The sequence below is a fragment of the Polypterus senegalus genome, chromosome 5 (assembly GCF_016835505.1).
Source record: "Polypterus senegalus isolate Bchr_013 chromosome 5, ASM1683550v1, whole genome shotgun sequence".
Taxonomy (NCBI): domain Eukaryota; kingdom Metazoa; phylum Chordata; class Cladistia; order Polypteriformes; family Polypteridae; genus Polypterus; species Polypterus senegalus.
This window is the reverse complement of record NC_053158.1, coordinates 188,779,434-188,793,938: the sequence shown is the minus strand read 5'-3', so window position 1 is coordinate 188,793,938 and position 14,505 is coordinate 188,779,434. Positions and strand designations below refer to the sequence as shown.

The 14,505-nt window shown below is 41.5% G+C and overlaps 1 protein-coding gene across 2 annotated transcripts in view; it reads left to right on the top strand.

The window, feature by feature from the left end:
• The window catches only part of si:ch211-221n20.8 (fibropellin-1), a 95,402-nt gene that overhangs the window by 17,057 nt on the left and 63,840 nt on the right, over window positions 1-14,505 (top strand). For both annotated transcript variants that reach the window (XM_039753814.1, XM_039753815.1), the window contains exons 2-3: window positions 8,707-8,900; window positions 13,457-13,611. In XM_039753814.1, the coding sequence (XP_039609748.1) occupies window positions 13,468-13,611 (144 nt within the window). In that variant the 5' untranslated portion in view covers window positions 8,707-8,900; window positions 13,457-13,467. The remainder of the gene's footprint in view (window positions 1-8,706; window positions 8,901-13,456; window positions 13,612-14,505) is intronic.

The following is a 14,505-nucleotide window of genomic DNA, read 5'->3' as shown; positions in this document are numbered from 1 at the left end:
CATTACAAAAAAAGTGTTGTAACATGACAAATGTAAAATAACAAAGTTAAACATCTATTTAATCAGAAATACAATCAATCCCATATACTACAAAAATAATTAGGGATTTTTAATCATAAACCATACTAAAAACACAAGGTGCTATTTAGTGATAAAAAGTGTTATACATGAAACAACTGGAATTCAGGAGGAACTAGACAGGCTTATCTTTGAACAGTATTAATGATTTTTTGCCAAACTGCCAAACTCTGTGCAGTTTCATGCAAAGAAATACTCTTTCAAAGGGTGGCATTGTGTTGTAGTGCTGCCACTTCTGTCTTGTAACAAGGAGACAAGGGGAGCAAGTCCAGTTACTTACTGTGTGGAGTTTGCATGCTGTACCTGTGCTCACATGGGTTTGCTCTGCGTAGTCCCGTTTGCTCTAGTAACCTAAAAATGTGCCAGTTAAGTGGATTGGTGATACTAAATTGGCCCTGTGTGTGTTCACCTTGTAAGGGCTGGCACTCTGTCAAGGGATTGTTTCTCCCTTATGACTAATGCTTACTGGGATAGGCTGCAGCTTCTTTGGAACCCTGCTCTGGATAAACAGGTTTAGAAAATGGAAGATTTTCTATTTTTAGATAATATATCATATTCTTGAATTTGCTTTATGATCCTGAGAAGAATTAAGTGATGTGCTAACAAAGTAGTGTTGCAAATCACAGTCAACTTACCACTACATAGTCCAAACCCTTCTGAAATAGCTGCTGTATTAGGGTCTGGAATGATCAAAGATCCTACACTTCAGACAAGAACATATCTTTGCCCAACATGATTTCTATTTCAGACCATCCCAAAACATGTCAGAGCGAGGCAGGAGATACCTGCCATCATGCATTCATATTTATGGTCCAAGCATGATGAAATTCTTACTTGCATGTCCCCAGAGGCAGAAATACAATACCAACAACAAATAAAAAGGACAATGAAAACAACATCATAGGTTCAATACAGCAGATATCTATCTATCTATCTATCTATCTATCTATCTATCTATCTATCTATCTATCTATCTATCATATAGTGCCGTTCACTCTATCTATCTATCTATCTATCTATCTATCTATCTATCTATCTATCTATCTATCTATGTATCTATTGTCACAGATGTTTGGGGACACTGCCTGGCCGGGACGCCTGGACAGTCCCCAACGGGGACAATACTTCTCCTCGGCCACGAGAGGGCAGCCGCCCGGGTCTATTTGGGGGCCACAGAGACGGAGCTGGGATGCCCGTGAGAGGACGTGGCCACCGCCAGGGGGCGCCCGGACAGTTGCAGAATCCTGGATGGCAGCACTCCCACCACACCAGGAAGTGCTGCCGGAAATAATTCCAAGAAGATCCGGAGTGCTTCCAGGTGCTTTCCTGGCACTTCCGCCACACCAGGAAGTGACGTCAAGGGGAGCACCTGGGGCTCATCCGGGTCCTGATAAAAGGGGCCGCCTCCTTCCAGACAATGAGCCAGAGTTGGGAGGAAGGAGACAAAGCTTGTGAGGAGGAGGAAGGAGGTCAAAAGAGAGAGAGAGAGAGAGAAGAAGAAGAAGAAGAAAGGAAAGAGAATTGGTGGAAAGAAGGCATTGTGGTGCTCAGGAAAAATAAAGGAGTGTGCTTTGAACATCCTGGTGTCAGTCTGTCTGTGTTTGGGGGTACAGTTTCCACACTATCTATCTATCTATCTATCTATCTATCTATCTATCTATCTATCTATCTATCTATCTATCTATCTATCTATCTATCTTATAGTGTGTTCATATCTATCTATCTATCTATCTATCTATCTATCTATCTATCTATCTATCTATCTGTCTGTCTGTCTTCTTATATAATACGTTGCCGTGGCTGTTTGTTTGTCTGTCCAGGATTTTAAATCACCTGTAGCTTGCAAAACGTTTGACCTATTGACCTGAAATTTGGTACACATATACTACATGACCTCTACTGTCTGCTTTCGGGGTGATTTTTATTCCTCTTTTGATTTATATTTTAGTTTTTTGTAGAATAAACTCCCGTCAGTGGCCAGCAGGGCAGCTGTGTGGCGCATGCATATGGACACCGTTCTCATCCCTACCACCTTCTCCGTCACTTCCCCTACCCCTTGATATTTTACATTATTCTTGAGGCAGATTGAAGACTTAAGTGCCAGCTTAAGTGAAAAATTAAGGAAAACGTACTAAGTAAGTGCAACAAAAACACAGACTTAATCAGTTTTAACGCGAAAAGATGGTGACAAAAGAAGAGAAGAAGTGGGCCGCTAGAGTGGAGAAAAGAAGGGCTGCTCAGGAAGCAGCAAGCGCAGCAACCTCTGAGCAAATGAATGGTAAATGTACAGAGAAAGAGGATGAAGACTAGGAATGCTCAAGTCAAGTGTATTCACTGCAGGTTAGGTGCATTAATGATTCTAAAATTGTCCCTAGTATGTGCCTGGTGTGTGTTTGTGTGTGTGCCCTGTGGTGGGCTGGCACCCTGCCCGGGGTTTGTTCCTGCCTTGCACACAATACCCCCAAGACTCCCCAAAGTCCAGGCCTCACACTCAATGCCTTTAGTCTTCAGGCCGCCTACACTCCTCTCCCCCAAGCTCTGTCCTCCTCCTCACCCGACTCCAGCCTTGAATGAAGCGAGGCGGCCCCTTTTATAGTCACCCGGATGTGCTCCAGGTGCTTCCTGGCAATCTTCCTTCGGCACTCCCCAGTGTGGCAGAAGTGCCGGTTCCGCACCCGGAAGCACTCCGGGTGTCCCCGATCCTCTTCCCCCCAGCACTTCCGGGTGTGGCAGAAGTGCTGAGGTCCAGGGCTCTGTAGGCATTGGGGCGCCCCCTGGCGCTGACCACGGGCCCCTACAGGGCTGAGCTTCAATGCTCTCTACCCGTGGTCCCCAAAGCAACCAGGGTGGTCGCCCCCTTGTGGTCTGGAGGAGGCGCAAGCCCTCCTCCAGTCCTCCTGGGTATCCCGGCTGGGTACCACCCCCAGCCGCATGCCACTATTTATATATACTGTATATATATATATATATATATATGCGGTATGTAAAATCCAACATCTGTCTGTCTGTCTGCTTTTCACGAGACGACTTCTTAACGGACTTAGATCGGGTTTTTTCTATAATTTGCTTGAACATTCCGGTTGATTTTGCGACTTCTCTCATTGCGCCAAGTACCATAGTTTGCATGCAGGAGTGATTTATTTGCGCAAATCCGAGAGAGAGCCTGTGGGCCGAGGGGAGGGGAAAGTGGGCAGGGCCCTCAATCACTCTCATGTCAGCCTCCGTTCAAGTCACTCTACCTCTCGTCACGTGTTGGAGCGTACCTTGCCTCCGCTTAGCTAGCGGTACTTGTTTGTTCAAAAGACTTTATCATCTACAGATTGTTAAGGACCAATGTTTGATGTTTTGGAGAGAGAGATCAGAGCTACAGTACGTGTGTTTTAGAAAGTCGCTGCTCGTTGGCAGAGATACCACGGCCATGTGCTTTTCTCCCCATGCAGGGGATGCTCTCCCGTCAGAGCTGAACACGATCAGATGCAGTGCCAGTATTTGACTTCGGAGCGTACCTACCTTCCGCTTGGTCAGAATTAGATTTTTTACATTTTTTTGATTGATGTTTTCAAATTTGTCCTGTTTCACTACTACGTGTGTGGAGCTGCGGGGGACAGCTAGGACTTTATATGTAAGAAACACTCATGATTTTATCAGTATAAGTGTCTGATGAGTAACCTTAAGGCCTGAGGATTAAAAATATCTCGGAATCAATGGTGGAAGTGATATGAGAGAAAAGTGACTGTGCATAACCACTGAGGTCATCAAATATACTGTGTGTCTTTCTAAGGGTGCAAAGTATTTGGAAGGGCAGATCATGTAGAACCCGCTAAATTGTTACTGAGGCACTTGGACAGCATACAGGCCTGGGCCTGGTTTTTGACAGATGAAATTTAATGCAAGGAAAAGGAAAGTAGAAATGTTAGATTTGAATACACAATGAGAGGTCTGAACTGGGAAAATACCACTCTTGAGAAGGACCTGGGAGTCTTAGCACCTTTCAACATTATCACTACCTACAGTACATCCTGACAGTGTACAGGAGCAATCAAGAAGGCGATGTTAGAATGTTAGGTTACATAGCATAATGTGTCTCCGTATTACTTAATGTGGTCTCCATATTACATAAAAGACACAGCAATGCCAGACAAAGTCCAGAGGAGAGCAACTTAAGTGGATTCTGGGACTGAGAAGTATAAGCTATGAGGACACACTGAAAGAGCAATTCAGAGATTAAGAGGGGACATGACTGAAGTGTTTAAAATTATGAAGAGAATTAAAGTAGCACAGTGAATCCCAGCTGTAACTTATCAATTAATTAATGTTTAACAAGAACACAGGGACACATTGGGAAACATTAAGGGCAGATTCAACACAAATGTTAGAACGTTTTTCTTCATGCAGAGAATAATAGTTAATCATATGGAAGAAACTACCATGGCAGAAAGTAGGACTTTAGGGACCTTCACATCTCACTTGATGTTATTGTGGACAATCAAGGTGAGGTTGTTGGGCTGAATGTCCTGTTTTCATTACAGTCGTTCTAATGTTTTATACAGTGGATTCAGAAAGTATTCAGACCCCTTCAAGTCTTTTACATTTTGCCTTTTTTGACTTTCACTTTATGTCCTAAAGGGAAGGCAACTATATATTCATTCACCTCCCACACAGGACTTGGCTGACTTTGGCTTATGCTGTCCCAGGATGTTATATAGTCAGTGAGTTTGCACTATAGAAGTTGGTGATCAAAGATGGAGGCCTCTGGACTGTCCAGAGCCTTCCTGACGAACGTTGAGGTGTGTTTTGCCCACTTCAGGTCATCTGTGATGTTGACTCCGAGAAATTTGAAGCTGCTGGCTTCCTCTACAGCATTATTTCTTAAGTATAGTAACAGGGAGTGTGATCTGCCTCCTTCTTCCCCAAGTTTATGACTGCCCCCCTGGTTGTGAAAACAGGGAGAGATTATTATCTTGGCTCTGCTGTATCAAAAGGTAATGGTCTTTTTTGAAGCCACCTCATTATTTTTGCTGCTCAGGCCTATGATGGCGGTGTAATCAGCAAATTCAATGATGGATCTGTAACTGTGTTTGTATTCAGAATGAGAGTGCGGCACATGTGCCATGTTAAACACATTACTAAGTGTAATGTAAGCTATTTAAATATTTACACAACTATTGTGGTTAAAAATCATGTTGAGAAAGTAATGATGTGGTTTGGGTGTGAACCCTCTAAATGCAATTTAAATAATATGTTTTTGCTTTCAAGCTTGAAAGTTTACCTGAAATGTAGTGTAGCGGTTTGCTTTGGCACACATGATATGTCACCCTGCAAGGCCTTCTTTTTCCAGTTAATAAATACTTCAGAATGATAACTTGTTCTTACTAAGCAAGGTAGTTAAAAGTTCATTTGCACATGTATTTCAAGTACGAGGTATGGCAGAAAAGTAATGAGACTGATTTTTTATTTTTTTCAAACATCAATGTTATCCCCTTCAAAGTAGTTCCCTTGGGCAGCTACACACCGATGGAGACGTTGCTCCCACTATTGGTAGCAACGCTGGAAGTCTTCAACCGGTATGGTCTTCAGCATGTCCGTTACACTCTTTTGGATGTTTTCTAAAGTCCCGAAATGACGTCCTTTGAGGACATTTTCAGTTTAGGAAAAAGGAAAAAGTCACACGGACTGAGGTCAGGTGAATAAGGGGGCTGGGGAACCACAGGAATGCCTTTTGAGGTCAAAAATCCTGTTATGGAGAGGGCAGTGTGACATGGGGCGTTGTCACGATGGAGCATCCATTTGTCTGCAATGTCTGGTCTCACGCGAATGACCCTTTTTCTGAGCCTTTCAAGGAAGTCTTTATAAAAAACTTGGTTGACAGTTTGTCCTGGAGGAACAAATTCTTTGTGGACGATTCCCCTTTTGTCAAAAAAACAAATCAGCATTGATTTGATCTTCGATTTGCCCATTCGAGTTTTCTTTGGTCGAGGAGAGTTTGCAGTGTGCCACTCTTGACTTTGCCTCTTGGTCTCAGGATCATATTCAAAAATCCATGATTCATCACCTGTGATCACATGACTAAAGGAATCTTGCTCATTAACGATTCTGTCAAGAAGATCAAGACACTTGTTTTTTCGATTGTCCTTCTGCTCAATTGTGAGGTTTTTCGGCACCATTTTGGCACAGACCTTTCGCATGTGCAAATGTTCAGTCAAAATTTGATGAACGGTATATCTGTTCAAATTTAATTGTTCACTCAACATTCTTAATGTCAAACGACGGTCTGATCTCACAAGAGTGTTCACACGTTCGATGTTTTCATTGGTTTTCGAAGTTGAAGTCCTCCCTGAATGGTGTTCATCTTCAACGTGTTTTCTGCCTTCCAAAAATGATTTGTGCCAGCGAAAAACTTGAGCTCGGAATAAAGAATGTTCCCCATAGGCCTGTTTTAACTTTTCAAACGTCACACTTGCCGTTTAATGGCACAACGTTGCTCCAAATTCCGCTGTTCCATTTTGCGTGACGCACAACCAAAAACACAACTTCGCTGATAGCAGTCACAAAAATCCCGTAGTTAAAGGAGTTGAAACTCGCACTGAGCTATGAGAGGGTACTGATACACGTGCTCTATCAAGGACAACAGTGCAGCGTTGCCAGTCTCATTACTTTTCTGCCACACCTCGTACAATCAACCATTCTGTGATAGTTAATTCAAAGTTTGCTCATATCATTCTTTTTCCAAACTGTGGTCATTTCTAGACCCTGTCACTCCAGGTGTCCTTGGAATTCCTTCTGGCAACACTCCCGGGTGTGGCGGAAGTGCTGACCTCCAGAGCTTCACAATCCTTCGGATGCCCCCTTGTGGTGACCACGGGCCCCAGTTGTGTTGAGCTTCCATGCTGTGTTCCCATGCGGCTGGCCTCTCATGGCCTGGTGGAGGTATGGTCCCTCTCCTGGTCCTTTCAGGCGTCTCGGCTGGGCATAACCCCCAGCCGTCTGCCACAATCTAGGCATGTCTCTTGAAAAATATCCAGCTGCTCCAACCACACATTATACTTACAATCTGGAGATTTCAGATGGACTGAAATGCAGGTACAGGGTGGGAGATGTTTCACTTTGTCTGTCATTTAGTACTTTGAAGTAGGTGTTTTCCCACATAAACAAAACTACAGTATAACACCTGTGGAGCTGGACTTTAAACTGAACAATTTGCATTGAGACTGAAATAGCTGTGGTATTGACATTTGGATCTAAAGATTAACTTGCACACAATTCCTAAAAGATGCTGCAGTGTCACTCTTTTTTATACCATGCAACAGGGTGACATAGGCTGTAAGGGTTATATATCTTGTGAGTGCCACACAAAATAGTGCTTCCTTATATTAACTTTGTGTGCAAGTACTAATGATAATATGTTTTTTCTAGGGTTGTGGAGTCGGAGACAATTTTGGGTACCTGGAGTTGGCAAACATGTACCACCTCCGCCTCCAATTAAAATTGTAAAGAAAAAAATTACAGCAAGTTCAAATGTCCCATTTTACAAACGATGGTCATAATTAAATACTTCTCTGATGTCAGAATAAAGCCCAGTGCATAGTTGTGTTACGACTAGTGTGAAGTTCAGCTGAGAATGTGTTTAATAAGTTCATTTGAGTGTAAACAAGTATAATGATGTAAGTGTAGGTGTGTGCTATGGCCTGATGTGTGTTCAGGGGTTCTTGTCTTTTGTTTAAACTGGCCAATACGGTAAGAAGTCAGCTTCCTAGCCAGTAGTTCTGTGGTTGAATAACGTGTACATTGCCTTCCTTCAAACAACATGGAAAATACATTAGCATATTAAATAAATAGGAGTCATAGTCGGGGAGTCGGAGTTGCAGTCGGAGTCAGAACTACCGGAAACTAAGGAGTCGGAGTCGAAGGATTTATCTACCGACTGACTCACCAGCCCTGATTTTTTTTCTATGAACGAGTGCGTCTTTCTCTATAACATATTCAGAATTTTCAGTTTTTTTTCTTTGTATTTTCTTTACCCAGACATAACCTCTCTTTATCCTTCTTCGCTATGTCTATCATGCCATCTATTTTGTTCCAGCTTTATAGCTAGAGCATCCTGGGAAGAACTCTAGACGGGACGCCTTTCCATCGCATGTCGCAGTCATTTACCTAGACACTCATAGCGGACCAAGTTTAAAATCATCAGCTGCTTTTATTAGGAATGGATGAGGTATACGTGAACAGATGTTACATCCAATATGTCCACGTTGTATCGCTAGGGGATTCCAGGATTTTTTGCTTATGCAATAAATGATCTAGCAGCTCGCTACTTTGAGGCAGTAAAAAACCAGCTCAGTGTCCTGAATGTAGTAAGGAAAAAGAGAGAACAGAAAAGTGTTAGAATCACTTTTTGGAAACACACTGAAACCAAAAGCATTTGAGACAGAAAAAGCTGTCATTAAGAAGTGATAAATTACTAATAATAACAAATACTTAAACTTCACGTTATAATTAGTGTGATTTTTACGGTGTTCCTTTTTAAATACAGTAGGTCCAAGACGCGTTCTTTTTAAACGTTTGCTTGCAGGATTTCATATGTGACAGTTGTCTTCTGAAATTGACGAATGACACGATCGACATTCACAGGATATGGCTGTGGTCCATTTCTAAAGGAATCCAGGAATGTTGTCCGTGAGAGAACACCTCCCCGACGCGCTCCTCGTCACGTGATCCGGGATAACAGAAAGGATTCGAAGTTGGCGATCGACAGCGACGGAGAGTTCGCGCAGCTGAGACATCGGCGAGACTCCTGACTTTTCGATCGACCGGTGTTTTGGGAGGTAAGGCTGTGACCTGTTTTGGCATCAGAATTTTCGCTTTGTAAAAGCGAGTTCGTGTATTTCGCGGAGATAATTACATCTACTGTAGATATATTCTGAAGAAGCTTTCTTTGCAAAATGCTGTTTTTTTCTAAACTGGTGCGCTGTAGTATTGCACAGAGGAGACATGAAAAAGTCAGTGGTTTTGTTTCTATTGATATGTCACTTTTTATTATACCAACACCAAATTTACATTACTGCTGTGGCTACTCCTGCATATTTATCACAGGACTTAATTTAACGTGTATTACTGAATTCCGCTGACTTGATTTCTTAAGGCTTTTGATATACACCATATACATTTTCGAATTTTCAGTATGCAGTTGCATCACGTTCAGAGTGTTGAGCCTATTTTTGCAGCACTGGGCACAACTAAACCTGGACAAGGCTTCACCTACAACATCCATCCATTATCCAATATATATCCGCTATATCCTAACTACAAGGGGGTATGCTGGAGCCAATCCCAGCCAACACAGAGTGCAGGAAACAAACCCCGGGCAGGGTGCCAGCCCACCGCAGGGCACACACACACCAAGCACACAATAGGGACAATTTACAATGCACCTAACCTGCATGTCTTTGGACTGTGGGAGGAAACCCATGCAGATATGGGGAAAACATGCAAACTCCACGCAGGGAGGAGACCCGGGAAACCAGCAGGGAAGTGAACCCGGGTCTCCTAACTGCGAGGCAGCAGCGCTACCCACTGTGCCACCCTCCAGGACAACATGAAATCACCAAATAATCAAATCTACATGTCTCTGGGAGGAAAACCAGAAAGCACAGGACAAATAAAACAGAAACAGGAAGGACGTAGAAAATATCACAAGGGAAATAACCAGATGCAGTATTTGAACCTGGGATGTCCAATATATAAATAAATGATTTTATATAAGAAAATGTGAAGTTTGTATGTTTCACTTCAGGTTTTACAAATGGAGTTACATTAGACGGTTACGGCAACTGGGCTGATTGCTTTTGTAAAAAGAGTATGCCTTTGGTGCTGGCACTGCTGTAGCTTTTTACACCGTTCTGTCCTCTAACATATACGTTGTAAATTGGTACTGTGGTTTGTAGGTAGCATGCGTTTTCTGCCTTTCATTGAGAAATTTGCAAGTTTTATCCCTATCATTTACAGATTCTGTGTTATTCTCACTAAATACACATTTGTCCTTTCCTAATGAATGTGTCATCCTCTATACCCTATACTTTTCTAAGTATTCCAGCATATTGTATCATTCCTTTTGAATAAGAATATTATGGACTGTTTGTGAATCCCTCTGAAACAGCGATTCACACTATGAAATGTTAGACAGATACATGTAAAAAGCACTATATAATAGACAGACTGATGTAAAAGGCACTGTAAGATAGATAGATAGATAGATATGAAAGGCACTATATGATAGATAGATAAGTAATTTTGTTGGATAATTTAATGAACTGGAAATGTAACAGATCAAGGAATAGAATAAACCATTTTTGCCAATTGCTGGTGAGTGGCCCTAAAAAAGGACCTTTAGGCTTCTTCAGCGGCTGTTTACACCATGTCGCTCAGATCTTTAGCAGCGACATCCTCTCCCAGCTGCTTTGTCCCTTTGTCTGCTCATACACATCGCCCACCTCTAATTTAATACAGACTTTAATAAATAGTATAAATAGTAGATAGATAGATAGATAGATAGGAAAGGCACTATATAATAGATAGATAGATAGATAGATAGATACTTTATTAATCCCAAGGGGAAATTCGCATAATCCAGCAGCAGTATACTGATACAAAAAAAAAAAAAAAATTAAATAGTAAAAAAAAAAATAAATGATGTTAGCATTTACTCCCCCGGGTGGAATTGAAGAGTCGCATAGTGTGGGGTAGGAACGATCTCCTCAGTCTGTCAGTGGAGCAGGACGGTGACAAAAGTCTGTCACTGAAGCTGCTCCTCTGCCTGGAGATGACACTGTTCAGTGGATGCAGTGGATTCTCCATGATTGACAGGAGTTTGCTTAATGCCCTTAAAGTTAGTATGGGTAATAGTAAAAATTAAATACAAAGTGTAAAAAGCTAAAGCAAAAAGAGAGTCTTTCAGGTGAGATTTAAAAGTAACCGAAGTTGGTACTCACCTAATATAAAAAATTAGGCTGTTCCAAAGCTTAGGGGCAGCTAGAGAAAAAGCACAGTCCCCTGTAAACTTAAGTCTAGATCTCAACATGACCAATAACCTCTTGTCAGAGGACCTCAGTGAGCGTGAAGAAGAATAAGGGTGTAAGAGATCAGTAAGATAAATGGGGACTAAAACATTAAGGGACTTATAAACAAACAGTGAAATTTTAAATTTGATCCTGTATCGAAGAGGAAGCCAATGAAGAGAACATCCATATTTTAATGCCTTCCAGACATTGCAATAAAAGTCTACGAGAATTTGATTTGGTGTATTTCAGTGGAAGATATAGCTGTGTATCATCTACATTATAATGAAAAGACATATTATGGTTTTGTTTTTTTTTCAATGGATCGTAAGTGCAACATGGAGAGTGAAAAAAGAACAGGCCCTATAATAGATCCTTGAGGGACCCCACAGATGAGAGGGGCCAAAGGAGAGTAGAGATTGCCCAGGCTGACTAAAAAGCTTCTGTCTGTGAGGTATGACCTGAACTAATCCAAAGCAGTTCCCTGAACACCCACAGACTGCTCATAATGGGCAATAAGGATACTATGATAAACTGTATCAAATGCTGCAGTTAGATCTAAAAGCAACAGGAGAGCAATTTCCCAAGAGTCACTTATTATTAAGAGATTGTTTAGAACCCTTAAAAGTGGAGACTCTGTGATCTTACGCATGACCTTGTATTGGAATATACAGATGTGTAAAAGGCTTAGTAATTCATATGGTTAGTTTCCTGTAGTAAATTCTTAACAAGTATTAGTAGATAATGGAAAATCGCAGATGATACCAAGATAGGTGGATTAGCAGATAATTTGGAATCCGTTATATCATGACAGAAGGACTTGGATAGCAGACAGGCTTGGGCAGATTTGTGGCAGATGAAATTTAATGTCAGTAAATGTAAAGAATTACACATAGGAAGTAAAAATATTAGGTTTGAATACACAATGGGCAGTCAGAAAATCGAGAGTACACCTTATGAGAAGGACTTAGGAGTCATAGTGGACTCTAAGCTATCGACTTCCAATCAGTGTTCAGAAGCCATTAAGAAGGCTAACAGAATGTCAGGTTATATAGCGCCCTGATATGTGGAGTACAAGTCACAGGAGGTGACGCTGAAGTTTTATGACACACTGGTGAGGCCTCATCTGGAGTCCTGTGTGCAGTTTTGGTCTCCAGGCTACAAAAAGGACATAGCAGTGCTAGAAAAGGTCCAGAGAAGAGCGACTAGGCTGATTGAGGGGCTACAGGGGATGAGTTAGGAGGAAAGAGCTGAGCCTTTACAGTTTAAACAAAAGAAGATTAAGAGGAGATCTGAGTGAAGTGTTTAAAATTCTGAAGGGAATTAGTCCAGTGAATCGAGACTTGTATTTTAAAATGAGTTCATCAAGAACACGGGGACACAGTTGGAAACTTGTTAAGGGTACATTTCGCACAAACATTAGGAAGTTTTTCTTTACACAAAGACTTGGACTAAGAGACCAAGTAGTGTGGTAGACAGTAAGACGTTAGGGACCTTCAAAACTGGACTTGATGTTTTCTTGGAGGAAATAAGTGGATAGGACTGGCGAGCTTTGTTGGGCTGAACGGCCTGTTCTCGTCTAAAGTGTTCTAATGTTCTAATGTATAGTTGTCACTAACAAGATTTAAGTTCTCAAGAACTCTGACAGTCTCCAATACATTTCTGTACCTAATTCTAAGCACTATGAACAATTATAACTGTTTTAATTGTGAAGTTTTGGTTGTTGTGCAGTTTTAGCCCCCTATATTACAAAAAAAAAAGACATAGTAGTGCTAGACAAAGTCCAGAGAAGAGCGACTACGCTGGGGCTAAAAGGATTGAGCCACAAGGACAGACTGAAGAAGATGAACCTTTTCAGTTTAAGCAATTGGAGATTAAGAGTTGACATGACTAAAGTGTTTAAAATTCTGAACAGAATCAGTACAGTAGAATGAATGTTTTAAATTAAGTTCTTCAAACAAGAAGAGGATACACATGGAAACCTTTTAATGTTAGAATGTTTTTCTTCCAAAGACTTGGAATAAATTACCACGTAGTGTTGTAGAGAGTGCTGTTTTGGGACTTTTGAAATTCACCTTGATGATATTTAAGAGAAATTAGACGAATAGAATTGGCAAGCTTTACTGGACCAAGTGCCTGGTCTCATCAAAATCATTCTACGATCTTTGATAACATGTTTTAAAGTTTTGTTACATTTGCATGCTGTTAAGTCTTTGCCAATTCAGTCTCTTAGTGTTGATGCAGGTTTTTTTTCACATGGTAAGGTAGTATTGCCTGTCACAGTGGTACACAATATCACTCCTTTCAACTCTGGTGTGTTTCTACAGACATATTCAAGATGGCCAGTGACAGTGGAGCCCTGCTGCCAGTATGGGTCCTGCTGCTGTCAACATTGTCTGTCCACATGGAGACCCTGAACCCCTCTCTAGCAAGCTACAATGAGGTTCTGAAACATGGAGACCTGGAGCCCAGCAACACTGGTGTAAGCAAAAGCCAGCATAGCAATTTCTTTTTTAGCCATTTGTTTTGACTTCTTTTTCTTTTTTAACTATGGGGCTTTGCCCCATGCTCGTTTCGCCCAACCACCTGTGCTACGCTGTGTTGTGAATAGGAGGGCTGAATGCACCCCAAGGAGATGCTGTCGCTCCTCCAAAACCCCTCTTAAAACGGTGATACAATGGGAAACACATACAGTTTTTTTTTTTTACCTCCTCTTTGCCCGATCAGCTGCTGGATTGCTGCTGATGCTGCCGTGATCTGCATCTCATGCGGCGTTTCAAACGTTTAAAAGCGAGTACAGCAGCTGTCCTTTTGTCTCACTGCCTTGTCTCTCTTCTTTCCCAGACATCCTCAAACACTATTCGATCTCTTTTCGCTGTTCTGTTATTTCAACGAATAATATTTTCCATTTGTTTGCACTAATGCGATCTTTACTATCATTTTTTTGAGACTTTCGAATATTCGTTCTTCCGTTATATCTAACCTGCTCTACATGTGTATCGTGCCAACGTTTTTGAATTCTTTATAGCGTACCACTTTGTCATCTATTCTTTGACTTTTTCTGGCCCTGGGCTGGGTGGTTAAATGTGTTGGCACAAAGTCTAGTCTTGTGGGATGTGAAAGTGTCTTTCTGAGAAAGTCACATCTCGTCTACATGAACAGGTCTTGTCCCCTCCCAAGTTTATTTTATATAATAAAGAGATAAGCCATTTTGTGATAGTGTAGGAAACATTAAGTGTGATCCAGAATGCACCTCTTTATGTGTAATAGACAAACGCTCCTTAGCACATTGTACAGCCAATGCATCCAGTATAATGCCAGGAAGGCTAAAATATAGAAAATATTCGATTCATTAACTAGCTAAACACAAGGCAGG